This window comes from Anomalospiza imberbis, chromosome 8 (genome assembly GCF_031753505.1).
Source record: "Anomalospiza imberbis isolate Cuckoo-Finch-1a 21T00152 chromosome 8, ASM3175350v1, whole genome shotgun sequence".
NCBI lineage: Eukaryota > Metazoa > Chordata > Aves > Passeriformes > Viduidae > Anomalospiza > Anomalospiza imberbis.
Window position 1 is genome coordinate 7342486 of NC_089688.1, and position 25022 is coordinate 7367507.

At 40.4% G+C, this 25022-nt stretch overlaps 1 protein-coding gene across 7 annotated transcripts in view; it reads left to right on the forward strand.

The window, feature by feature from the left end:
* The first annotated feature begins 1809 nt into the window (after nucleotides 1–1809).
* The window catches only part of CCSER2 (coiled-coil serine rich protein 2), a 58118-nt gene continuing 34905 nt past the window's right edge, over nucleotides 1810–25022 (forward strand). For 2 of the 7 annotated variants that reach the window (XM_068197176.1, XM_068197177.1), the window contains exons 1-4: nucleotides 1827–1954; nucleotides 2595–2779; nucleotides 13554–15030; nucleotides 15940–16142. In XM_068197176.1, the coding sequence (XP_068053277.1) occupies nucleotides 13593–15030; nucleotides 15940–16142 (1641 nt within the window). In that variant the 5' untranslated portion in view covers nucleotides 1827–1954; nucleotides 2595–2779; nucleotides 13554–13592. Of the gene's footprint in view, nucleotides 1955–2594; nucleotides 2780–13553; nucleotides 15031–15939; nucleotides 16143–25022 lie in introns of all 7 variants that reach the window. The other 5 variants (XM_068197178.1, XM_068197179.1, XM_068197173.1 and 2 more) reach the window with 4 other exon arrangements.

Genomic DNA, 25022 nt, shown 5'->3' on the forward strand with positions numbered 1-25022 from the left:
GAAATGGAGAAGAAAGTTATTAGGAAGAAATTTCATGGGGAATGGGGAAATTATTTTGATGAACAAAGTAGGGAAAAATCAAATCTATGCTAATGCAGTTGATGCTCAGAAGCTGAGAATGACTGGCAAAAAAGGATGATTGTGTGGTTAAAGCACCGAGGCCTGACTGAGGAAATCCGAGTTCATTTCCTGGCTTTGCTATCTCTTCAGCTTTGAGCAAGAGATTTAATCTCTCTGCTTGCATTTTTTTTTCCCCTTCCTGTACCACAGGAGAGTCATTTTACTTCAGATTGTTCTAAGAATAAATGCATTAATGTAGCCGGTACATTTAAGTTTAAGCAGAAAAAAAAAAAACAAAAAAAAAAAAAAACATATAAAAGCTTCCGTTTTCATTCCTTCTTTTTCTAAAAAGGCCTTTCTGCTGCCTATGGGGCAAATGTACCAAAGTCTTCATGCCCTGTGTCTAGAAAGATGAGGAGGCACCTGCAGTGCCTGGGCTGACATCTGGCCATGCCCAGCTTCTAGTTAAGAGGTGAAGAAGGCTTTTCAATTACAGGGTGTTGGTTTTATTTCTACACAAATACAGCCTGAGGTGACTGCACAGCTTCCTCCCTCTGGGAGGCCTGGCAAAGCAGGCAGGCAAAAGCTTAGAAAAATTGGCTATTGAAAGTTTTGAGAGAAGAGAAACTTTGAACACCCAATGTTGAAGCACAGCAATATGAGATGGTGAAATGCTGTGGCAGTGCAAACACGAAGGCCCCAAACCAGGAGAGATGCAGAAAGACAAGCCCCAAGGCAGAACACTGAGGTGTAAATAATGATGCAGTGATCCACCTCACTGGCAAGGAACTTCCTGAACCTTCTGTCAGTGCCTTCTAATTCCCAGCAGAGGCAGAAAATTTGAGGAAATTAAACTCAATTAATTCTGTGAGCACCGGCATGGAGAATGCCTGGTCTCCCGTGGATGACTGCAAGAGTCCTTCAGGATTTTTGTGCAGCTGGGTCAGCACCTTTCTCCTTTGAGTGCCTCTACTGTAGCGTGGGCAGCAGGACCAGGGCAGGGATCATCCCAATCCCTGTGCTGGGCACTGCTGGGGACGCACCTCAAGTGTTGTGTTCAGTTCTGGGCCCCCACTTTACAAAGGACATTGAGGGGCTGGAGTGTGTCCAGAGAGGGGCAACAAAGCTTGTGAAAGGTTTAGAAAATATGTCTTGTGAGGAACAGCTGAGGGAGCTGGTGTGGGGGACATCATCGTTCTCTGCAGCTCGCTGAAAGCAGGTTGTACTGAGGTGGGGTCGGTCTCTTCTGCCGAGTCTGCAGAGAGAGGACAGGAGGAAATGGCCTTAAACAGGAGAGATTCAGAACAGATTCGAGAGGACAATTTGTTCAGTGTTTGGGTGGTTGGGCACTGGAGTAGGTTGTGCAGAGGTGGTACGGGCACCGTCCCTGGAGGTGTTTGTCATCGGGATCTGGCGTTGGGCGGATGGCCGCACTGGGTGATCTTAAAGGTCTCTTCCACCCCAGACGATGCTATGATCCTACCCTTCCATGCCGCAGGGCCGGGACACCCGCAGGCCCATTCCTGCAATGCTTCAACAACTCCCATTTGCCCTTGGTTCTGCCAGCCAGCTCGGCGATTGCTGGGGCAGGCTGGCAGAGGCGGCCCGCGGGCCTCGCCGCCCGGTGGCAGCGTCACACGGCCGAGGTGTGGCGGTGAGGGAGCCGCGGCGGTGCGGGAATCGCGGCGGTGCGGAAGCCGCGGCGGTGAGAGAGCCGCGCCGCCGCCACGCAGGGCGCGGCGGCCGCGCTGACGTCAGGGCGGGCCGAGGGGCGCGGCGCGGCTGCGTGTTCCCGCCCTCCGCCCCTCCCTGCGCGGGCCGGGCCGGCCGGCGGGAGCCGAGGGCGCGGAGCGGCCCTGCCCCGGGAGGCGACGGCGGCCCGCGCCGTCCGGCGGTGAGTGCGGGGCGGCCGCGCCGCCACCCCCGCTTCCCCCGCCCCCTCATCGGGGGCTCTGTGCCGGCGGGGAGCGGCCGCCGTCCTCCTCCCAGCGCCGCCGCCCTGCGCCGGGGCGGGGGTCGCGGCTCGGCCGGGGATGCTGCGGCAGCGGGGGCCGCGGGAGGCCGGGGCCGGGCGGGCGGGGCGGCCTCAGCGCTCTCCTCCGGGCCGGCTGAATGTCACGGGCGAGCCGCCCGCGGTGCTGCGCGCTCGGGGGCAGCCTGGCACGGCGGGCCCGGCGCCGGGAGCGCCCCGGTGCCGGCTCTGCGGTGGTTTGTGCGTCCTGTAATTCCGTGTTCGGGGAGACGCGCCTGCAGGTGCCTTGGGAGCAGCTGCTGCGAGCCCCGGTCGCAGAGGTCTCGTAGCGTGAGGTTTCGTATCTCGAGGGTTTTAGTCTCCGAAAAGGGGAAGATGCAAAAGCACCCAGTGTGTGTTCATAGACAACAATTTAAAAAAAAAATAGTAACGGTGGAAAAGAATTACAATGGTGGCATTTCTACTTTAGCAGTGATCTTTTGAGATTTATACCAAGAGATTTATTCTATACGTTGTGGTGATTTCACTGTAATGACACTGAGACTTTGCTTTCGTCACCCAGAGCCTGCTGTTCACTTCGTGTTCTGTCAAATGTACTTTGGCACACAATGAAACGTAGGCAACCTCAGCCTTTAACTTTGAGCTGGAGGAGGTCGAGCTGTTTATCTTCAGTTTAAGAAAGCAAAACTGCATGGGAAGTGTATGCTTTAGCAGAGCATTAGTGTCCAGGCCAGACATCAAATTAAGGTAAGGATTGTCGATCTGGTACTCCATCTGGTATGCTGTGTAAAGATGTAAAGCACTTTTTAGGGGAACTGGTGCGTCTCTCAGCGTTAGAACTTCATGTCTGTAGCAGGTTTGTTCTTCGTGTCCGTGGGCTTTGAGCCTTGATTTGGTGCAGAATAGAATTTTTTGCTACGAAGGTGTTAAAAGTGAAATGAAGTTGAATCAAAGTTCTCATTTTGTTACATTTTCATAATTGAGAGCCACTTCACATATGTACCGAGACTTCAGTAAATTTCTCTCTTCTGGAAATTTACTAAATTTACTTTAGTAAATTTCTCTCTTCTTGGGTTAGCCTGAAGCTGTAAACATTTGTATTGTTTGGTGATAATGAATGAAATTGGTAAGATATTTTTCTCCTGTATGTAATGATCATATGCCTCTAAATTCTGTGGGCCCATTTTGAATTACATGCCTCCAAGCTGAAGAGGCGATGGCCTAACAAATGGGACATAAGTAACCAAAATGTCAGCCAAGGATCTATGTCAATATACAACTTAGAGTCGAAAAGTTGTTTTTGAAGTTGAATTTCTGCTCCTATATGGTATTTTTCATTATAAAAATATCAATGTTTGGACTCCAAAAACTGCCCAGTATTGTCTTTTAACTGTAAAACTGTTGAAAAGGGTAGAAATAGTCTCAGTTAACATAATGATCTCATTTAATGTATTGTTATACTAATGAGTAATCCTGTTTAATGGAACTGTTCGTGTAAAAGCTCATTGGAGTAAAATCCATTACTTTTGGACCTGATCATCCCTTAAGAGGGATTGGTTATTTGGAATAAACCAGTTAATAGGAAATGTTGGCAACGGGCTCTTTAGATAAAAGGCCATCATGCCATCAGTCTTGACATTAACATTGCTTGCCTGGAATCCTTAGAAAGTGTGGATCTCTCAAAATGGAGAGGAGATGAAGTAATATAAGATTAGAGAATGTAATATGATAAAATATATCAACAGTGGTTGTGGTGTTCTCTTTCAGCCACTATTCACTGTAAACAGCAGCACCATCTTCTTAATTAGAAGCTTTCAGGCAGGGTTAAGTCCCGTGCCAACAGGGATGCTAAGGAGATCAAAATACTAATGGTGCTTGTGGTAATTAGGTTGAAAATCCTGTATTGTGTTTCAGTTGGAGCAATAAAAACAGATTATGTAAATCTCTGGATACCTGCACACATGTATGTTAGAGTAGAATCCCAAGAGCTTTAAATAGTTATCTCAAATTTGAAGTTAGGCTAGTCAGGAAAGGTCTTTGTATTTCTTCACAGCTCTTGGACACACACCCCAGCTCACTCTTAAACTGCTACCAAGTAGGTGCATTTTGGAAGCTATTCTGAGAATGTTGTTTCCTCCTTAATCAAAAGTAGCTGGATTTGCAGAGTTCTGGACTTTGCTCAGTAGTCATTCTCTGTTCTAAAAGGAGGATTCAGCTGCAGCAGTTCTGCTGACAATATCCTATAGGAATTGAAGAAAGTCTCCTCAGGGTGGGGGTTTTGCTTATCCCTGGTCACATGGGGAACTGGTGTCGCAAGTTCTTGCTAAAAATGCCTGTTTCACTTGGGTTTTGGGATTGTTGGGTTTTTCATGAGCACTTAGTCTGTGCTGAGCTGAGGTCCTGCTCTGCAGAGTGCATTTTAATGGCCTTTATTGAAGAGGTACTGGCACTGCTGGCAATGTCCTCACTGCAAGGAGGTTTGGCTTCTTAGCCAGAGGAAATGGCTGATAAGGATTTACTTTGATGAGGTGGCTGAACAACTTACACGTCAGGAATAACCCTTAAATGGTAAATAATATCTGCAATTATTCCCTGAAGCCTGAGAAATTCTGTGCTTTTAGGCTAATCAGCCCAGATGGCTTGTGACACACACAGCACAAGGGAAGCATCCAGGGAGAACTGAATGTCCCAGCTTCTCTTACTCAATAATATGCCTGCTTTAAGCTGGAGAGTCAAAAATCTCTTCTAAATGGATGCAGAGTTTATCACTACAATGTGGATTTGGGTGATAATTTGATGCACACTCTTTTTGTAAGTTGTTTTAAAGATTGGCTTTACTTAAATGCTATTTTTTCTGATCTTATATGTTAAAATTATTACATAGCCATGTTGATACATATTTTTGAAGAGTTGAAGGTTGCTGTGGCTTTTGAGTAACCTTCATCTCAGTAAGGCAAACTTGCATAGGTAGAAACTTGGCAAGGCCCAGGCTGCTGCTGTCGGTAGCAGGAGACTCGAGGGGAGGAGCACAATCTGTCAGCCTGCATAGCCTTGTCCATCTGTAAACAGAGTTAAAAACAGAAAAAAAAATCTTTGTGTAAATCTTTTAATCATGAAAGCTTTCTGAAATGGTAATTTGGATACATTCAGCTTTACTATGACTCCATTGAGTTCCCGATTAAGCAAAACAAACAATATATATTGCCTCCCTCTAAATTTGAGTAAAATACAACACAGATGACTAACTCTGAAACTCATCCTGTGACAAACTGTCACTTGTAACTGAAGTTACATCTCAGTTTCTCAGAGAATCTCTTTTTTTTTTCCCCTTCAGTTTCAAACCTCTGAGGACAACAAATACCTGTGTTGTCTTCCACATTGTGGAAAACTGACCTTGAGAAGTACATTCCAGTATTGCCGTTGGTGTGTCAAAAAGCTGGTAGGATAACACAAAACACACATTAAAATCCTGGAGGCTGCCAGTCTGTTGTCAAAAACATGTTGGTATTTGTTATGCTGTGGCAAACTTGCAAAAGTTGTTTGGTCCTCAAACATTTTCAGGGTGTCTGGTTTTGAGACTGGAAACTGATTTATATCAGTGGAATTATAGACAGAAGCTGTATTGAGTCCAGCACTAATGAAATGGAACTCAATAGCAAGAAAATGGTACTTTGAAGATGTGCTTTACAAATAAGCAAGTTTCAGCTGAAAGCTGTAATACACAGGTGTGTGAGTGCAGTATTTTTGATCAAGGGTGGATGTTAAGGAGAAGTAAAACTTCAAATAATACAGTATCTTCATGAAAACACATAAATGTGAAACAAACTGGACTGTTCGGTAGCCAGGAGAGCAGGTATCAGTAGCCTCTTCTGGCAATGTAGGGGGTTTAGAAGTAGGTTTAGCAGTCCTCCTTGGGAATCTGTGCAAGACAATGAAATAACCTTGAAATAATTGTTATTGGGACTCTGGAACTCGTTGCTTAAGGCTGTCAAGGATGCAAAAAGTTTGGGGCTCAAGGACAGGTTACATGAAATAGTGAACAAGAGATCTGTAGAGGGTTCCTGAACAAACTGCATCAAATTTAAGAAATTCTATTAATTGAGAACACTTGAAGGTTGAAGAAGTCCCATTCTGTCTTTGCCTTGATCATCCCTTCCCTGGTGCATTTTTATTTTAAGGAAACCACAGGAGTTAATGGGATTTTTGTATTCCTCACCTCTAAAATAAAATTGACTGGAGGAACTATATGGAGAATTGAACTGGGCGTTGAAGTGCCATGATCAGTGAAATACCAAGATTTATATAATATTTCCAGCTTATGCAGGATTCACTGTCTGTCTTTCATGATAGCAGTGTTAAGGATTTTCTGTCAGTCCTTTTTCTAGTGTTTTTTTAAATCCAGCAGTGGCTGATTTAACAATACAATTTTTTAGATACATAGCAATGTGCTGACATGTGCTTGTCTCGAGATCATGATCTTCTGTAAAAAACTGAGCTATGCTGAAATAGCATTGGCAATATGTAGAAAAGAAAATCTCAAAATTATTTTTTCTATCTTTTTTCTGCTTTATCTTGTCTAATCGTGCTCAGTTATCACATGTGAACCTCTTCAGGCTTATTGAAGATATCCCAGTACCAGTGAGTCTATGAGTTGCATGCACTTTCTTCCAACTACCTCTGCTTGCCATTCAGCTTAACCTATAACTAGAATTCTTACTTGGGCAGCAGGAGAAAGAAAGAATGAGTGTATGTGGCTGGAGGGAAAAAAAAAAACAACTTACATATTGGTTGAAAGCACAGCCTCATTGAAGATTTAAAGCCATGGAAACTCTTAATCTTAAGATACTCACATAGAAAAACTGTTCAGCAGCAGCTCAGACAGGAAGTATTGTTTCTGTTATTAGTCATTATTTAATCATTACAAAATATATATTGAAAAATATGTTAGTACCAGTGTGAGAGGCTTCTAGCTCAAGACAGCTCATTGTTTTTACATGGAGAATATGCATCAGTTGAATAAACAAACCAGAGGAGTAGGATGGACAACATGGCAGTCTAAAAAGGGATATTTCCAGTTATAATTAGCTCTATACCAAGTTTCACTTGGCTTTCAGCCTGCCTGTTCTTATCAGCAAGAAAATCCTGCTCCAGCTAACATGTGTGTATGTAAGAAGTAGAAAACAGTAACTGGTAACCAGCTCTTCGAGTTTGCTACTGAGTCAATGGTGAAGTAAATCTTTCCTAGAAGAGTTAGAGATGGGAGTAGTGTGTTTGAATCACTAGGTAACAGTGGATAGTGCTGAGGAAAAAAGGTTATTCCTCTGTTTTTGAGTTAAATATTTGCTAGAGAACAGCAGGTAATTCCTACTGGTTTGCAGTAGGACATTGCTTTTGAGACAGATGCAATCTTTCTGGATTTGTTCTTACAAGACAGATTAAATTACCCATGTGAAATGCTGTTGCTGAAGGACTAATACCATCAGCAGAAGCAGGGGCCTGTTTCTGCTGTCAGTTGCTTTGATGCTGACATAATCACAAAATGTTTTAAGGAGAGTTCAAGATCTGACATTTCACTGGTAGAAAGCTTTAATTCTAGACTACAGTTGATGTTTGGGGTTTTGCAGTCAATCTTAGCCACAGCATAAAATTTAAATTGCCTTTATGATGGTGATGCCACCTTTAAAACTCTTCTGAAAGGCAGGTTTCTGATTACCTGCTGCCTTATTCTTCATGTAAGAATGCCAAAAATATTTGAGAAACCTTGGAAAAAAGACTCGGATGAGAAAGAGGAGAATCTTTCCAAAATCTATGTACTTGCACACAAGCATATACACAATTATGGCTTATCTTCCAGGACAGAAATCTTGCTAAATGCAGGGAAGTTTTAAGACCACATAGGAACCTAGATGTAAATGTGCTTTATAGTCACAGTATGTTTGGGGTTGTTTTTGGACGGGCTTGGGAGGTGGTGCTGGTGGATGATTAACAGGTTTTGGCTTCTTTGTAGGTATGTGACTTTGTCTTCAGGTTGCAGGGCATTGGATCTCTAAGGCAGGCAGACAGTGTCTATCTTCTCTTACTTTAGTTTTTCCCCTCTTTTTGTTATCCCTGCAAATTTGGTAACAATTTAAAGTATCCTCAACAAGAGAAACAAGTAAAGGCTTTTTGTTTCTCCAGCAAAGATGCTGAAAACATCTGCATCTTTTGCCATTTAAGAGCTATTAAGCAACCCTAGTGAAGAAGCTTGACTTGCTCACTGGGGTGGGATCTCCTGGATTGGTTCAGTCCACAGGGGGCTGTTCCTTGCATAACATAAAGAGTGAAGTAATCAACAGAGTTAAATTCCTTCTGGCAGGGGTGTTTCTGCATTGGAGCCAGATGTATTGGTCATGATTATGGTGATTGTTTCTGATATATGGCAATATATCCCTCCCACCTCTTGCAGCGTTCTTGGGGTCAGCACACCTAATGTAGTGCTCTTCTCATCTGGGCCTTGTGTTCCTTGTATGCCAGTGAAAGCCGCTGTGCTCTGGGTCGTGTGTTTTGGAGCTGGTTATGCAAGGGCTGCCTGGTGTTTAGATCTGCAGGTACAGGCTTGACATTGCTCGTCCAGGTTTAACAAGGTCTGCTGAAGAAAGGAATTGATGACTTCATCCAAGAGGACACATCAGTTGAAGAGCAGGTTCAGAGAGGAGTCATGCATCTCCAATGCTTTATTCCAATTTCTAGCTGACCTGTCCTTGACAGCCGTCAGGCTGTCAGCACTAAGGCAGGAAAGAGTAACTGTCATTGCACTTCACTCTCATTTATAAGCAAACCATGATAGCCTGCATTAACACTTAAGAGGGACCTGGAAATTGCACTGTCAAGGCTTTCTTCTTGTTCACAGACCCTGATATTCTCTTCTACTGGGAGTAATTTATCTGTACCCTCAGGTATCATCTTCCATCTTCTTTTCTTTGTGGTGAAGCTGCTCCTTGTTGCAGCTGGCTAAACATCTGGACCTTGACTGCCTTCCACCTTGTTAGTTGTGTAAGAATGCAAAAAATCAGTGCAACTTCACTTGTTTGAGAAACAGGCTTTTAGCAAAGGTTTTTCTTGTAGTTAGAATTTGCTTGAATTTTCTTCAATAAAATCTAAAGGGGTTTATGATAATTCATACCCTGTTTTGGTTAGGTTTGATGTAAAAATTTGGAGTTTAAACGGCATAGTTTCTGTTTGACTACTATGAAAAGCACAAGTGGGCAGCAATTACAAAATATCCTTGTCTAGGCAGATAACACTTAGCCCTTTTTTGCTTCCTTGAGGTGCTTGATGCTCTGTGTAAACAGCCTTAATGGCAGAGTGAACTGACAGTGTGGCCCTGAGGGATGCAGAGGGAGTTTTTGATTCTGGAAGTATTGTGGTAGTTTTCTTATGCAAAATAGAGCTGCATTTCCCTATTTCTTTTTCTCCAGTAAGTGCTTATGTCCTCTTGCCTTATCAAACATTAAGAATTCTGATGAATAGCAAGAATGCTTTTAGAGAAGGCAAGGGATGTCACATTTTCTGCTGTATTGACCAAAGATACTGCTCAATGTAAGAAATACTGAAACTCTTTGTGGTGTATTTCTTGCTTCCTTCTCCCTTTATTCATTATCATGTTCTGCTCCTGTTCTTTGACCCAGTGTATTTTGACAGTAAATTGAGCACAAGAGCAGCTTGGATAACTGGTTGTTTGGTGTTTGCTAGATCAGCCCTTCAAAGTGGGTAGAACCTCGTTAGTGTGAGGGAGGAAAAACAGAAAAGGGTGTATCTCTAAGCTGTCTTGAGACCTGAAAACAGAATCTCACAATTTGGGACACAGAAAAGCAAGGTAATTTCAGAGAAATAGAACAAGAAGCCCTTGCAGTCTTGGAATTTCTTGCTATGCTTCCTGACTATGGTACCTTCAGAAAGCAGGGTCAGGGAAGCTGGTGTTCATCACTGCAGTTTGGACATAGGAAAGGGACAGTGGCTAAAATTCAAGGATGCCTTCGTAAAGCATTGGGAATTGATTCAAGAACAGGTGTTTTGGAGAAATGGAAGACAGGAGAAGGAAGGCAGGCTTGGAGGATTTTACTGCAGAGCTGATAAATCTTACTGGATCTTGGAGTGAAGGTGACACTTTTGACTGAACTGAAACCACACTGTGCAGAGCAAACAACACAAAAAGTTGCAAATACTCAAAGTTCAGTCTTGAAGTCAGCAGAATTTCTGGTTGCATTCTGAGTAATTTTAATTCATACAGCATGCATGATTTCCTCAGGATTCATGATCTTGAGTTCCAAAGGGCTTGTCATGCTCAGAGCAGGTGTTTGCCAGCTGGATCTCTTGCCAGTTTCTTCCATTCTATTAAGCTCCCATGGTCCTCTTAAAGCTGAAAATTGACTTGCAGTCATGCTGCCCATCTTGCAATGTTCTTAAGCGAGTGCTAAGGAAGCCTTTTGCTGTTTCTGTTGCAGGGACCTCCCAGATTTTTTCCTGTTGACATTCAATACCTCCCTACATTGCTGGAAATAAGCTATTCTCACGTAACTGATCTAATGTGTTTTTAATAACCCAGAGGTGTAAGAGGTGGCTTTATAAGCTGTTCACAGGACACAATAGAAATACATGTGCATGTAAATTTCTGTGAATGAAACACAGATCTCAAACTGCTGCCGTGGCAGTAGGTCTGCAGAGGGGAATTGCTCTGGCTTGTCACCAGTCTGTCAGATATGTTCCATCCCTCAGCTGGCTATTCCACACTGCTGTGACAAGAGGAGGGGAGTTCAGTCCCATTTAGGAATCTGGAACTGGAAAATGCTATTATCTTCCTGGTGGCAGGGATCGTACGGATTGCCGTATTTTAAGGTGCTTAAGCTTTCAAATGTGGGAATCTTTAAGCTGTCTTCTTCTGTGAGGCAGAGTCTCAGATGCAAAGCTGAACTTTGCAGAGAAGCTAGTGTATAGGAAACTGCCTTCCTGGTGGTGCTGAAACAAACTGTGAATGAAATTAGAGTGAATGTTGTGCTTGCCAGTTGAAACTAACAGTGCAGGATTTTATTGAGGTGTAAATAATCCTGTAGAGGAAGTACCAAGGAGGGTGAGAATGAATATCCTTTTGCTTATCACCAGGATCTTGAATAGCCTTGAAGGTAAGGATGTAGCAGCTTTTCAGTTAATTCAGATTATACTTCAGAGGGGGTCTGTGGATTTTAACTCCTTTTCCCTGGATCATTATGTAAGGCTAGGCTCTTTATAATTAGCTTAATTCCGATTAGGCTTGTGTGCACTAGATAATGTATTTCCCAAGGCAAAGAATATAAAACTTGTTTGCCCAAATGTCAGTTTTTAAAAAATCCATAGATTGCTTAAGTCTAAAAATACTTTGAATTTCTTTATAGTACAGTAGGCTGCAATTTAAATTGTATTCAACTTGAGTCTTCTGGGATGCAGAAATCATACTCTAAGTGGTAACAGTGCTGCTTGATAAGGGAGTTTAATTGTTAGGCTAGTGTAATCTTTCCTAGTAAGCATAGCTAAAGATTAAGGAAGTTTTAGAGAACTTAATAAGAAAATTCCCCATTTTCTTGCAAAAGTCTACCAGACATGATGCTTTTAAGTTTTATTGGGTTTTTGATGATCTTGTGTTTCAATGAAACAATTGAAACCTGGGCTTGAGAAAGTGGTACAGTAGTTACAGTTATATAGCTAATAAAATACAGAGAAGTATTGTTTGTTTTTTAATTTAATTATCTGAAGTGTTCTGGGCTATCAGTATGGTTTTGTTGAAGATAATGTGCTGTCTTTGCCTAATCAAGGATAAATGAGCAAGAGCCCTTCCTAGAGATCTGGAAAGGTCTCCTTTTCAAGTTTAATTTGCAGCACTTGGTGGAGGATTAAAGTAATCTAATTAAATGGCCTCATTTAAATTTTGCAGTCACCTAAGAGATGGTAGACAGATGTGAAAAGGGAATTATCCATAAAGCATGCAAGTTAAATTAGCAGCTTTCTAATTTAACTTTTTCAATTTGGAAGATTTCTTCACAAGACTTGCCTTTTCTTTAGAGTTAGGTTATCTTCTGAGGGATCTGCACTATGATGCTTGCTGGGAATGAATTCATCAGCATATTAAAGGCCATTTTTTATTAATGGAGTTATTAAAGAAAAGCTGTACTTTATTGTATGTAGTTGACATGAAATAAAGATCTTTGATGTTGCCTGATGATATTATTTTCCTGTGCAAGGTGTGCAGGTCCACTGTAGGCAAGAAGTCTGACATTAGACACTTCAATCCATGTGCAGACAGGTGTCATACATGGTAAATGAAATGTTCTGTGGTCCCAGGGGGACATACTTGTGTCCTTTGCACACGTGGGTGAGGGCAGTGTCTATGGGGTGCAAGAATTCACTGAGTCTTTGAAAAGTCACGATTTGTGCCTTTCAAAATGGAAATGCACACACCAGTTGCAGAATGTGGATTCTGATGTTTTCACAAGTTAGGAGCCCCTAAATGCCCTGTCTGCAGTACCTTTCTCTTTCTGTCTTTGTAATGTAGATCTGCTTCCAGAAGTACTGCTCCGGGGCATCCTATTCACTGACAAATCCTAGGTATCTCAGTTTGCATGAATTTAATGCCACTTCGATCTTATCTTTGATTTTATCTTCAGTTATATCACTAAGAATTTAAATGTTTCTTAGTGACCTCTTGCAGCTTGGGGAGTGATTCACTTTAGGGTAATACTTGCTGTGGTTACACAAGATATTCTATGTACTTTGAATAAGTAGAACTTCTGAATTCGCTTACTGACACTGACCTTATGCAGCTGTTGCACTGTACTTCAGGTTTTATGTGTGAATAAGATGATTTCCAAAATAGACTACAGTCTCCATACAAAGAGAAAACAATGACTAGGAATGTGAATCTTAATTTGGGGAGATCATAACTTCTGGGAAGAAAAAATATTGTGGGGAGATGTATGATGAGTGGTTATTTGCTATATTTTAGTCATTGGGGAAATGGAAAACAATCTCAAAAAATTAGCTTTTAGTCAGATTTTACATTATTGTTTTTTGCAGGTTTATGTTGCTGCCCACAGCTTTTTGCTATGCCATATTTGTGGCTTTTTAAAAAATACTAAATCTTAAGTTTATAACTTAATAATTGTAACAGTTGAAAAGTTTGGTTTGTTGCTGAAAATGGGTAAATGAAAAAAAAAAGAACAAAAAAAAATCATCCAACCTCTTTTCAAGTTTATTTTATAGATTACAAAATGAAAACAAAAAAGATGGTTTATGTAGAGAATGAAAGCTGGCAGAGGGAGCTATCACCTGAAGAACATATTACTGCCAGATAACTGCTGGAACTCAAGTTCACAAAACGTGTCTGGGTTACTTTTTATCAGAATGGTGGAGTTAGGCACAGAAATCTAGGAAGCATATAGCTACAATTATATAGAAAACTGTGTTTAATGTGTGGTTGATTCAGGTTTAATGTTATTTTATTTTTCATTCTTAGATTCAAGCACCCTTTAAGGACCAATGTACCCAATAGCTCATGGAAGAAAAAAATCAAAACAGGATATCCTTGGTTTCCAGGCTACCGAAATATGGAACGAAAACTTTAGGGACTGTTTTGCAACCTATGCCAAACGGGACAGCTGTGAACTTAGCAGGGAGTAACGGTGGCAAAAATTTCAGCAAGCACAATGGCACTGTTGGAATGTCTTCCTTTGCTTTCAACTGGAAAAAATCAAATAAATATCAACTTAACGATCAGAATGGGAGAGAGGCCAATGCCAAACGCAACTCTAATGAAAAATTAATTGATCCTGAGAAGTACCCTCAATCTCAAGGAGCATTGGGCAATGATGAGCTCAGGGTGGGTTTGAACAGTACTGCTTCAGTTGCGTCAAAAGCAGCAAAGCAAACCAATATGTTTGTATCTTCTACTGAGGAATTAAATCCAAAGTCTATACCTGGACTGTCTAGTTCAGCTAAATTCACCAAAGGTACCCTGTCAGGAAGGACATACTCTGGACTCAGTGCTCCAAGATCAAATTTAAATGGATTTTATGGAAATCGGCCGGTGGTAGGTTTGCAGAGACCTAGAGCTAATTCTAGTGCCACAAGGACAAGTTTGGGAGAAACCCTGGCACAGTCTACAGACAATGCTAGCAAGGCTTTTTCCTGTGACAAAATGGTAAGATCACAAAGTTTTTCACATTCCATTCAGAATCCTTTCCTTCCCACTGCATCTCTAACCAGGTCACATTCCTTTAATAAAGCTGTGGATCTTACAAGGCCTTATCATAGTCAGAATCTCGCTGCCAGGACATCTCAGAGGTCTACTCTGCTGTCAAGAAATGCGTGTCAGTTGGATGTACCCAATGGAAATGAGCCGATGAAGTATGGATTTACCAGACCGTACTCAGCTATGTCAGCTCCTTGTTCCAAGAAACCCCCACTGTCAAATGGATCTGGGTCAGCACCTTCCTATGGATACAGATTAAGTCGGCCTTCTCTGCTGAAGCCTACCAGGCAGAGGTTTGCTGGGAATACCGTTGTGGATGGCAGCAAAAGTGCGGCTCCGGACACGCGCATGGTGGAGAGCACGGAGATTTCAGCAAACATCAATAGAGCTGTTGATAAAAACAGTATTCTAGAGAGCAGGGCTCAAAGAACAGAACCTGGTGAGGCCTTGCATGAAAGTCTGGGAAAACATGGGTCAAAAGTGATGTGTATGAGCGATGATGGAGATGAAATATCTATATCTTCTTTGTCATCCTCTGAGAAAAACGATTTGAGTGAAGACTTCAGTGACGATTTCATAGATATTGAAGAGGCAAACAGAACTGTACAAATCCAGCAGAAGGAGAGCTGCCTTCAGGAATTAGAGCATGGGAGCAGAACGTCCATTGAGCCATTCACATCTCTCAAGGAAGGTGGAGGATCTTGCTGTAATGCTGATGACTGGCTTGATATAAATGTGTCTGGTAAATACCTTTCTTATGTTCTGTTTGAAATTTTAGGTGCTGAATCGAAGTTCTGTAATGGTAATTAAGTTATGTAATGTAATTGCCCATTGCTTATGATTTGTTTCAGAATGGAACAGCTCTATGCTGGCATATTTGTTTGCTTGTGCCTTTTCTGCATTATAGCTTTTTCCCAAGCATTACTTTGAAGAGCTCTTTGTGATAAAAATGAAGGTGACCTCCTTTAAACATATTTGTGTTGTGGTTGTGGGATTCCTCATATCTTTGCTTTGCCATTCCTATTCTGGGTTGATGATATTTTAAGAAAATTTCACCTCATGCTCCCTCCACCTCTGTAGGCAGAGAACAGCTGTAATTGCTTCCAAGTAGTGGAAATAAGTGTAGGATGTGTACTTGAATTGGTTCAGTTATAAACAGGATTGTTACTGGGTCTTTTTTGGTTTTTTCTGATGCATATTCTTTAAAAATCAGTTGAAGACACAAGAAGATACTTTTGAAAGCCACATTTTCAAATCTTTGGGCTTCTCATGATAAAAGCTTGTTTGAGAGATGTTGCAATTGAAAGACTAGATCCAAAGGATATATTTTTGGACCCACCTTCTAATATGCTAAAGAGATGCAGATTTCTAGAAAGTAGCTTCCACGGTGGGTGAATTAGGGCAGTGTAAAAGGTTAGCAAAGATGTAGGTTGGAAGATTCCTTGGTTGTAGCTGCCAAACCAGCTTGAGCTTTTCCCCCTTCAGGGATGAGGGAGCAGTACTGTAGAAAGCTTTCAGGTGTTTCTGTTACAGTACAGTTCCAGCAAAGGTAGCACACCAGTAACAGGCATTTTAACTTTTTTTTTTTTTTTTTTTTTTTTTTTAATATTGGATTGTTTTTCTAATCTTAACTGATGCTTTTCTCTTTAAGCAGTGGATGACAACAGTGAAAGCACAAAACACACTACTGAGAATGTCATCTCTTCAGAGATGAACTACAGAGCTGGCTCCTCCTTTGAACTTTCTCCATCTGACAGCTCTGATGGCACATATATGTGGGATGAAGAAGGGCTGGAACCTATAGGAAGTGTCCATCCGTGTGGAAGTTACGACTCTTCAGAAATGAACAGCATAGTATGTATCTGCATTCTTAACTTGCATTTTTATAGTGTGTTGAGTTTATTGCTTATTAAGTATATTTTTTAATATTAGTGCTTTAAAAAATTTTTGTAATTGTTTACTCTTTCCTCTGTAGTTGATTGCTTTGTGAAACTTCTTGTTTAGGAACTCCTTTTTCTGGACAGGTGACCTTGATCAGGCTGTTTGCACACATTTTTTTCTTTCCTTATTCTCAAGTCAGGAGAGAACAGGTCCTTCCTTATGCAATCTCATAGCAGTTCTCACAAGGAATAAAGAAATTTGATTTCTGCAAAGGATAGGTTCAATACCTCCTACTAATCTCTAAACATAGGAGTGAAAAAGCCAGAAAATAGCTATTGCCTCTGTGGCTTCTTGCATTTGTTGTTCTGTACTGTGTGCTCATAGGGCCCTTGTGAGCTGAAGCAGATATTTGAGTTCTCTCTTCATGCAGTCATGGCATCTTTGAGGTAGAGACCTGGCTGTAGCTCACTGTAGCAGGGCTCTTTGTGCATCTCCAGTGGGATACACAAATGCAACACAACTCTTTTCTTGCTGCTAAACTCAAAGTGATGTGCATCATTAAATATGAGGAGAGTGGATGGAGAGTTGTTGCTGTGCTGTGATCCTCCATCTGAGATAAGGGAGCTAACCTTGGAATTTTAGTGGGCCTGAAGGAAATTCTGTCTGTCTGTCCTGTTTGTGCTCCTTTATCTGCACAGACTTCTGAATCAAGCAACTTGGATTTTATTAACCCGATGCTAACAATCAGAACGTTTGACAAAACCAATTTGGTTTAATCAATGTGCCATGCTTTGTGTATTTCAGGTGTGTTAGGTACTGTGTCACCACTGCCAGTTTAGTAATGTAGATACCACTTTCAGACTTGGGCACAGATAGGTAATTATATTCTTTATGTGTAACTAAATATCAATTCCTGATATATTTTCAGCTGCTTGTGGTATTGTTTGTTCTCTGTCTTAAAGTATGATGTTGGGATCTAGTGCTTGAAAGAGTTTAACAGTGATTATTAACTTTTTGTGGCAATTATGACCAGCTTGGAAAAGCTGTTAGAGATTGTTTGTAGTGTGAGTTTTGTAGTTTTATTGGTGTTTATAGGGAAAACCCAAGTTTCATGGAGGCCACTGCAAAAACAAACACCCTTTTCTCCAGACACAGACGTGCACATGCCAAGAAAAGAGGGAAGTTTTTAAACTTTGCCCTTGGTGAGTTTTAAATATAGGTATTTTGATGCATACTCTGAAAAGTAACAAACAAATGGAAGACACTACTTTCAGTGTGCTTTTGGAGCATATATCTAGGTTTTGATACATGTAGCCCCTGTGAATTAATTTGTGTGTGGGTATGAGTTCCTGTTGAATCAATGTACTGATTGACAGAAGCTGTTGTAAGCACATGTGGAGCAGAGGTACATTAGAAGCCTTTAATATTCTTGTTCACTATTTTGTATTATTTATTTGTTTTTTGAAAGTAAGGAGTTTTTAGAGAGGCCTTAAGAATGGAAGAATGTATTTACTAGTTTTTGAGGAAGTGGAGAAAGGAGATTTTAAGACTTGATGTTGAATCTAGATGATCACGTGTTGTTTCTACCCATTTTGATTTTTTTATCCTGTTAATACTTTTCCTGAATTTCAGTGCTTATTGTACTGTGACACTTATCTGAATGAGAAAAGCATCAATAGCATGTTTTATTTTTGCAAGGCAGAAATGTATTTTCAGTAGCTTGGGTTTTGAGGGAGAAAAATGTAACTCTGAATTGTTGAATTGCCTCTTAGTAGTGGCTGGGGTTTTTTTCTCCCCGTACTTGTTGATTTGGTAGAAATTATGATATATTTGATTTCTTTAGCCTAAAGATTGAACAGTGATCTTTTCTAATCTGAAGATGTGGAAGAATTTCTGACGCAGTTTTTCATTCTTTCTGGAGAACTGCTTTTGTGTAGGTTACTGTAAGCTTTTGTTCCATGTTTTTCCTTTTCTCTGCAAGCAGGGAGTATAAAGACAAAAAAGTGAAGGCATTGGGAATAATTATTGTGATTAGTCAACACGTCAGATGTTTTGAGTGCTAGGAGATACGTGATCAAATTATGCAGTTTCTATCCTCTAGTGTGGTGAGTTAAAAGCAGTTCATATCTGTGTGTCAAAATCCAATTGATGAGAGTCAGATTTAAGAATTTGGAGTGCTTGGGCTAATGCCAGCCTGCCTGTCCCTTGCATTTAGTATTTCCAGGGCAGTCACCAAAGCAGTAGTTCTGGAGTTCCTGTGGCACCAGGCTGAGGTGAGTAGAAGCAATGTGGTTGAGTGACAATTCAGGGAGCTGTGTGCTGAGTAATTGGTCATGTTTACTGCACAATTGGCCTTTTTCTCCTTCATTTCCATCCTGCTGTTGTTTTGGTAGTCTTTTAAGCTGTATCCTTCTTAGTATCAACAAATACTAAATGGTAAATGCATTTCCTAAGCTTTTTTGTGGATGGCAGTGCAGCTGCCATTGGGTGATCTTAGTTTAGGAGTGTTTGGATCATCTTTGGAAGGGCAGCTTTTGCAAAAGGGTTTTTAACTGGGCTTCTGAAATGAGAACCAGCAAAGGAAGGTAGCAGCAGGAACTTGCTGGCCTCCGACGCTCATAGTTCCTTTTTGGGGAGCAGAAAAGCCAATCTCTTTGCTATTCTCAGTACATCTTGGTTTTAAAGACATGAGGATGAAGAATAAAAGAAAATTTGGCTTCTTCTAGTACAGTCTTCCTGTTCTTTACTAACTGAGTGAACAGCTGTGGAGAAAATGTGTTGGAAGTTTAAGAGTCATACAGATCTAAATAATATCACAGGGAGGACTTAGAGCTTGGTAGGAATGTGTGGGGTTTGTGTAAGGATGAAAATATTTTTATTGTCTAATTGCTTAACAGAAAATAACTAATTCCACTGTCCCTGTTGTTCAATTTCCACTTTCAAAGTCAACAAATCACTTGGATAACTTTCTTAGTGCTGAGCTGCTTTCAAATTTCTAAGCACTGATTTTGTTGGTGCCCTTTATAGTCTTTCCAGCAGCTCTCTTTGCCGCTGAGCACCAATCTCAGTTGTGTGTGAGCAGACTGATGCTCTGTAAATTAGCAGGAAGGGCAGTATTTATCACTTGATTTTAGCTGTACTGTTTGCTCCTGTCCTGGGTTTTAGTCACTGACTGCAATGTCTAGTTCCTTTACTGCTTCATGGCAGAAAGCTGCTCAGCAGTGCAAGGTACTACTCCTGGTTGTAGTTGAGTCTTGCTATATTTTTGTTTTCAGTAATTTTTGTCTGAAAATACTGTTTACCATACATGTAAGCAACGTAGCCTCAAACAGGCATCCTGACTGGAGTTCCACAGCTCCTTTGCTTGCCCTCTCTTGCTGTAGTAGGGTTTGAGGTGTTTTTTCTCTCCACATTAAGTAGACACATGAGAAACAGAAGCTTTAATATGTGTTTGTTCAGAGTGAAGCTTTGAATGTTTTTGGCAAGTGCAAGTCCTTATTTACATTGAGAAGGATAGGTAGTACAGCTCTCTTGTTCTGAGGTATCTGTTTCTTTTAAAGATGCTACAATATTCTAGTGCTCAAAGTCTGCAAGAAGTAAAACTTTAAACTGAAAACATTCCAATAGTTTTAGTTTCTTTCTGTAATATTCTCGAGAGAAGAAGGCTTTTGTGATGTAATTCTGGGGTTTTTTTCATTTCTTTTCCAGCAATTTCATTTGGGCCAATAGGTTTGGACAGGAAGCTTTCAGAGTGTTCCCTGTACTCTTTTTCTTGTAGGCTTCAGTAGCAATGTGAATCTTTGCACTGTGTTCATTTTTCCTGAAGTAAATAAAGCCTGTATTTTTGGGTATGTGCAGAGTGAACATCAATGTAATTATAAGGGCATAGGATTATGGAATAATAATTGAAATCTGGCTTGAGGAGACAGATGGGTTTTAACTGCTTTGCTGAGAATTTAATTGCTCTTGGGATGAAATCTGGATCTCACTGGAATGAATCAGTTTGACACATGGCCAGAATTTTAGCTGAAGTATAAATCCTTTACATTTTTCTCTTCTTCAAGGCAATTTTTGAAATCTTATAAGATTTTTTGTTGTTGTTATTTGTTATATTTTTTTCCCCTTTGTGATTGTAACTTGGGCAAGGGCAGTTCTGAATTACTGGGCAGAATGCTTTTTGGCTCCTGAAACATTGGTACTCAGTGAAATATGCTCTACTTCTTAGAGAATATGAACTTGCTAAAATAGAATTGTTTAGTTCAGTTATTAATTTCTTTCAGTAGTTATTTACAAGTAATTTAGTGTTAATTACCTTAATTTTTTAAAATAATTCACTTCTCAAAATGACTCTATAGTAAGGTTGAAAATGCTAATCTGACTTCTCAAATGAGTAATTTATTAACGTGAATTCATACTTGTAATGTGTGTAGTTCTAATACATTTATTTCCTTTATTATTTTATTTCCATTTATTATACTTTCTTGATACTGCCTTCTACACATCTTCCTTTCTTTAGTTGAACTTTCTTTTAAGGGGGTTAATGCCAAAACACTTAATTCTTGTTCCATGAGAAGCTGGGCTTTTTAGACTTCGCAATGTTTGGTTACAGCTGTAATGAAAATAAAGGTGCAAGTAAGCTTAAGACAATGTAAAAAGTATATCAGCTTTTCTTAACACAAACTTCTCTTTTTTTGCTATAACTTTCTAAAAGAATAGTCATGATATGAGTTCTTCAGGTGCAAGCTTGTTACAAGAAGCACACATTAAAAACCTTTCATCTGATGAGCCAGTTGAAATTCAGTTCTTTTTTCTCTTTGCATCTTTCAAAGAACAATGAAGATCTTACTCAAAGCAGAGGACAGCATTAAAAAGACACATATTTCTTGACAGGCTGTACTCAAATGAACAGTGTTGACTTACTGCATTTCCTCCTTTCTTAGAATATAAAAGTTGAGGTTAATAAAGAGAATTAATTGCATTTTGTGTTCCCATGATGGTTCCTGAAAGTAATTTGTGTACTTCTGGTGAGCACTTCTTAAAGAAGTGTCTGAGTTTGTTCTGTGCCTAAAAGCAGAGCATGATTTCACCTCAATCAGTGCCTTTTTGACTATAATTCATTATGGCATTAATAAATACACACTTCCAATTTTGAATGTCATTAGACATGTTTTAATTTTTTTTTTGCTAGTGAATGTGATACAGTGAGAACTGATGACACTATTAGATGCCCAATACTCTAGTGAGATTAGAAAGAGAGGGAAGACGTTGTTTTTGTGGTATAGTTATTTAATGAAGTATAATTGTTATAGTCTTAGGAAATCTTGTTATATACCTATGTTGGGATGATTTGGATTTTGAAGTAGCTGTTGCCTTTTTGTTGCCTACCAAGCCTGTAAAACCTCAGATTTTAGTTTTCTTGCAGCTGCCAGGTTTTATTTGGCCACTGTTGTGACAGAACAGAGCCATGGAGGAGGAAACTGGGCAACCTCTCTCTTCAGGTGTGTGAGGGGATACCAGGATTCATCAGTGTGTCAGAGGAATGAGACTGTGAGAATGTGCATGTGACTGTAGTGCCAGTGAAGGGAGGGAGGTGATTTTGTCTGCCCAGGAGGTATTCAAACAAACCAAGGTAAATGCACTTCAAAAGTCACGTCATGCAGGTGTGGAGGTGTGTATGGGCAGTGATAGAAATCCTCAATGGCAGATGCTCCTCACTGGGTGTGGGTACACTGCAGTGTACAGAGTGTCAGTGAACCTCTTGGGGGTGACTGAGAGCAAACCCAGAGAGAGTCAGATACTCTGCATTTTGTGTTGTCCCTCCTTCAACATTTCCCTCCGTGCCCAACATAGCAGAGAACACCTTTCATGGATGGAGAACATGTAGCATCACTAATGTGGAATGGTAGCACTGAGTTCTGTTTTTTGCTTCTGCTCAGAGAATTTTCATTATTTACCTTCCTCACCAAAGAAATTCAGTCCTGTAGGACAAATTTAATAACTCATTGAACCTTCACACTCCTTTACCTGAAAGCCTGACTTTTGGGTTAAGCCAATATATCTCTTGGCAAGAGATATCACAGTAGTACATGAGGTCTTCTGTGAGGTTTTATCTTTTATTGATACATTCTAGAAAATGGCAAACAATATGTGAATTTTTACTTGGGATATAGAAAGATTTATTGGAAATACATTGTCTGGGAAGCTGCCATTTCTGTGGTCAAACTTCCTGCTCAGGTGTGTGTGTGTATATATATATATATATATATATATATATATATATATATATATATATATATAGTGATTCTGGGATTGGAATCTAATACACATCAGCCTTGAAAGCTATTTTTCATTGGAAGCTGCTTATTGGACATTGCTGTAATTGGTAACCTTCATTTAAGCTTCTAAATTCTTGTCTACGTTCCAGGTTCTTTTGTCCCAATATCTTCATGTCGTGTTCCAGAATCTGATGAAAATTATTCTCATTTACTTAAATTGTACTGTTCTGACTTCATAGTTTTCATTTTTCCAATAATGCGTGTACAGAAATCTGTGGCATTTGTTTTTCATCTTCTTAATTTCTAAGAAGCCTATGCCTAAAAACCACTAGATCACTTGGTCCTGATTTCAAAGCCTCAAAAGTCAGTGTCATCTTTTTGCCTGTAATCTTCATTATGAACAGATAATATTTGTGAACATACTGAAGTAATGGGAGAACGTCCTTGAGTAATATTTCCACCATTAAGTTTTTAGTAGAAAACTGCAACTGCTGTGAAAAATACAGTCTGTATTGATGCTTGTCAATGCAGAACTAAGAGCACAAACTCATTTCAGTGCGTTCTGTCAGCTCCTCAGCCATTCCTTTGGTGGAGTGTGCTGGCGGGCACTTTTCTGCTCATGGCAGAGAAAGGAAATGTCATTAGATTAGAGACTGATTTTAGAGTGAAAATAGCCACCATCTACTGTCATACCTCTGCTCCAGTCTTCAGTTTCTGAGTTTAACTATAGCAGCAAGGGGAGGTGGTGAGAAACTGAATTACTTAATGAGATGACGCTTCTGTCTGTCCTGCGTTATGTAGGTGTCCCTGCTGTCAAACATTATTAGGAGGTAATATGACTATTACAGTGCACAAACCTCTTGTGATACTGGTCTGAGAGACATGATATTTTGTGAACAACCTTTTATGGCAAATTACCTTTTTTCCTTTGGGATGGGAAAGCTTATATGCCTTTGAGAGCCGCTTCCTTCAGAACCGACACAGTAAATCTTCTCAGGCTGTTTTGGCTGGAGAAACCAAGGAAGGCAATTCATTTGGACTTGTGTTCTGTTCATGGCATCCATTAATTACACCTTTGGGTTTGTGCTGTAGAGAGAGTGTAGCAGCTGCTGTGGTGGTGTGTGTGAGCAAACACTGGTAGAAGTTAGCACTTGGTTCATTTCCTAGGCTTGTAAGGGACATTTTCTGTATGAGTTGGTAACTGCATATCCACGTGTGAGCTGGTTCTGAGCTCTTGTGCTCTTGGCTGATGCTGTGGAAATGTATCAGGATGATGTGGCATAAACACACTTCTGCAGTAGTGCAGTAAGTGAGGGAACACTTCCCATGTTGTTAGCAGCTCATGGAGAGATTGGTCAAAATAGAATCACCCCAAAGTGGCTCGGAGGATTGTTTTGGTTTTAATTAGAAACAAATATATTAAGCTGACTGTGTAAGAATAGAACATATTAATGCTGTGTAACTGTTATAGTCAGGTTACTCCAAAAGTCTTGCTAGGGTAGAATTAAAACTCTTGCACGGAGGAAACAACTGAGCTCCTGGTACAGCTGTGCCCAAGCTGTTCCTCTGAGGTTATTGTTTGGTTCCTTTCTCAGCTGGGAATTATTTGAAGCATCTATATTTTCCTTAAACCAAACATTGTACATTCAATACAAGTGCAGGTCAGTGAAGTGAGACTCATTCACAATCATTTCTGCGAGTTAAGAGTAGCTGTAGCAATTGCACATTGCTTAATAGGGTAAATTGCTCTGTTGTTGGTTAGATAAACTGTAAAAGCAATGCTGAACCTCTGGTGTTGGTAGCCTTTTTGTGCAAACAGACTGGAAGCGGTGAGTAGGAAGAACTGCTTTTCCTCCTCCCCTGCTCTTCCTCTGTCACTGTTTATGCTCAGTGCTGACTGCTTACTATGATTGTGTTTGAAGGCAAACAGGAACCACTCTATTTAAAGGCACCAGCCTATTAAAAAGAAAACAAAAAATAGAAAATCTTCTTAAATTTTGCTGGAATTCTATAGAAAGATGGTTACAGTGCTTCCCCCTTTCAGCTTTCCTCAATGCTGGAGGCTAGATGGCAGTCAAGGAATACTGCATGTGGCAGTGGGTGTAGCTTGGACCGTGTGTTTGAAAGTGCTGTTGCTTATGAATTAGTGAAGTCCCAACAGAATGGCTAATATTTCTGGTTTTCCTCGTTGTCTTCTTTCATTGTGTTATTGAATTGCAGATTTTTTACACAGTCTGACATCTGATTTTATTTTTAAAAAAATTTAAAACCCAGCAAGTATAGATGCTTTAGATACAGCATGTAATAAGTTAATAATGAATTCCTCTATACCTTCAGTAAACCTAGGCAGAGCATACAATGCCTCTGTAAAAATGTTTTCAAGAACAGTAAATCTTTAAGACCGTTCTACTTAACAGTTAAACCAAAAATGTTTTGGATTTTCTAAACCAAGTTGTTACATATGTTGCCACAGCAACCTTCAGTTACAGAGCATGGACAAAATTACAAAATACTTGTTTGGCCGTTTGGCCTAATTATCTTCAATGTGATTTGTACAGTGTACTCCTTTGCTATCCTG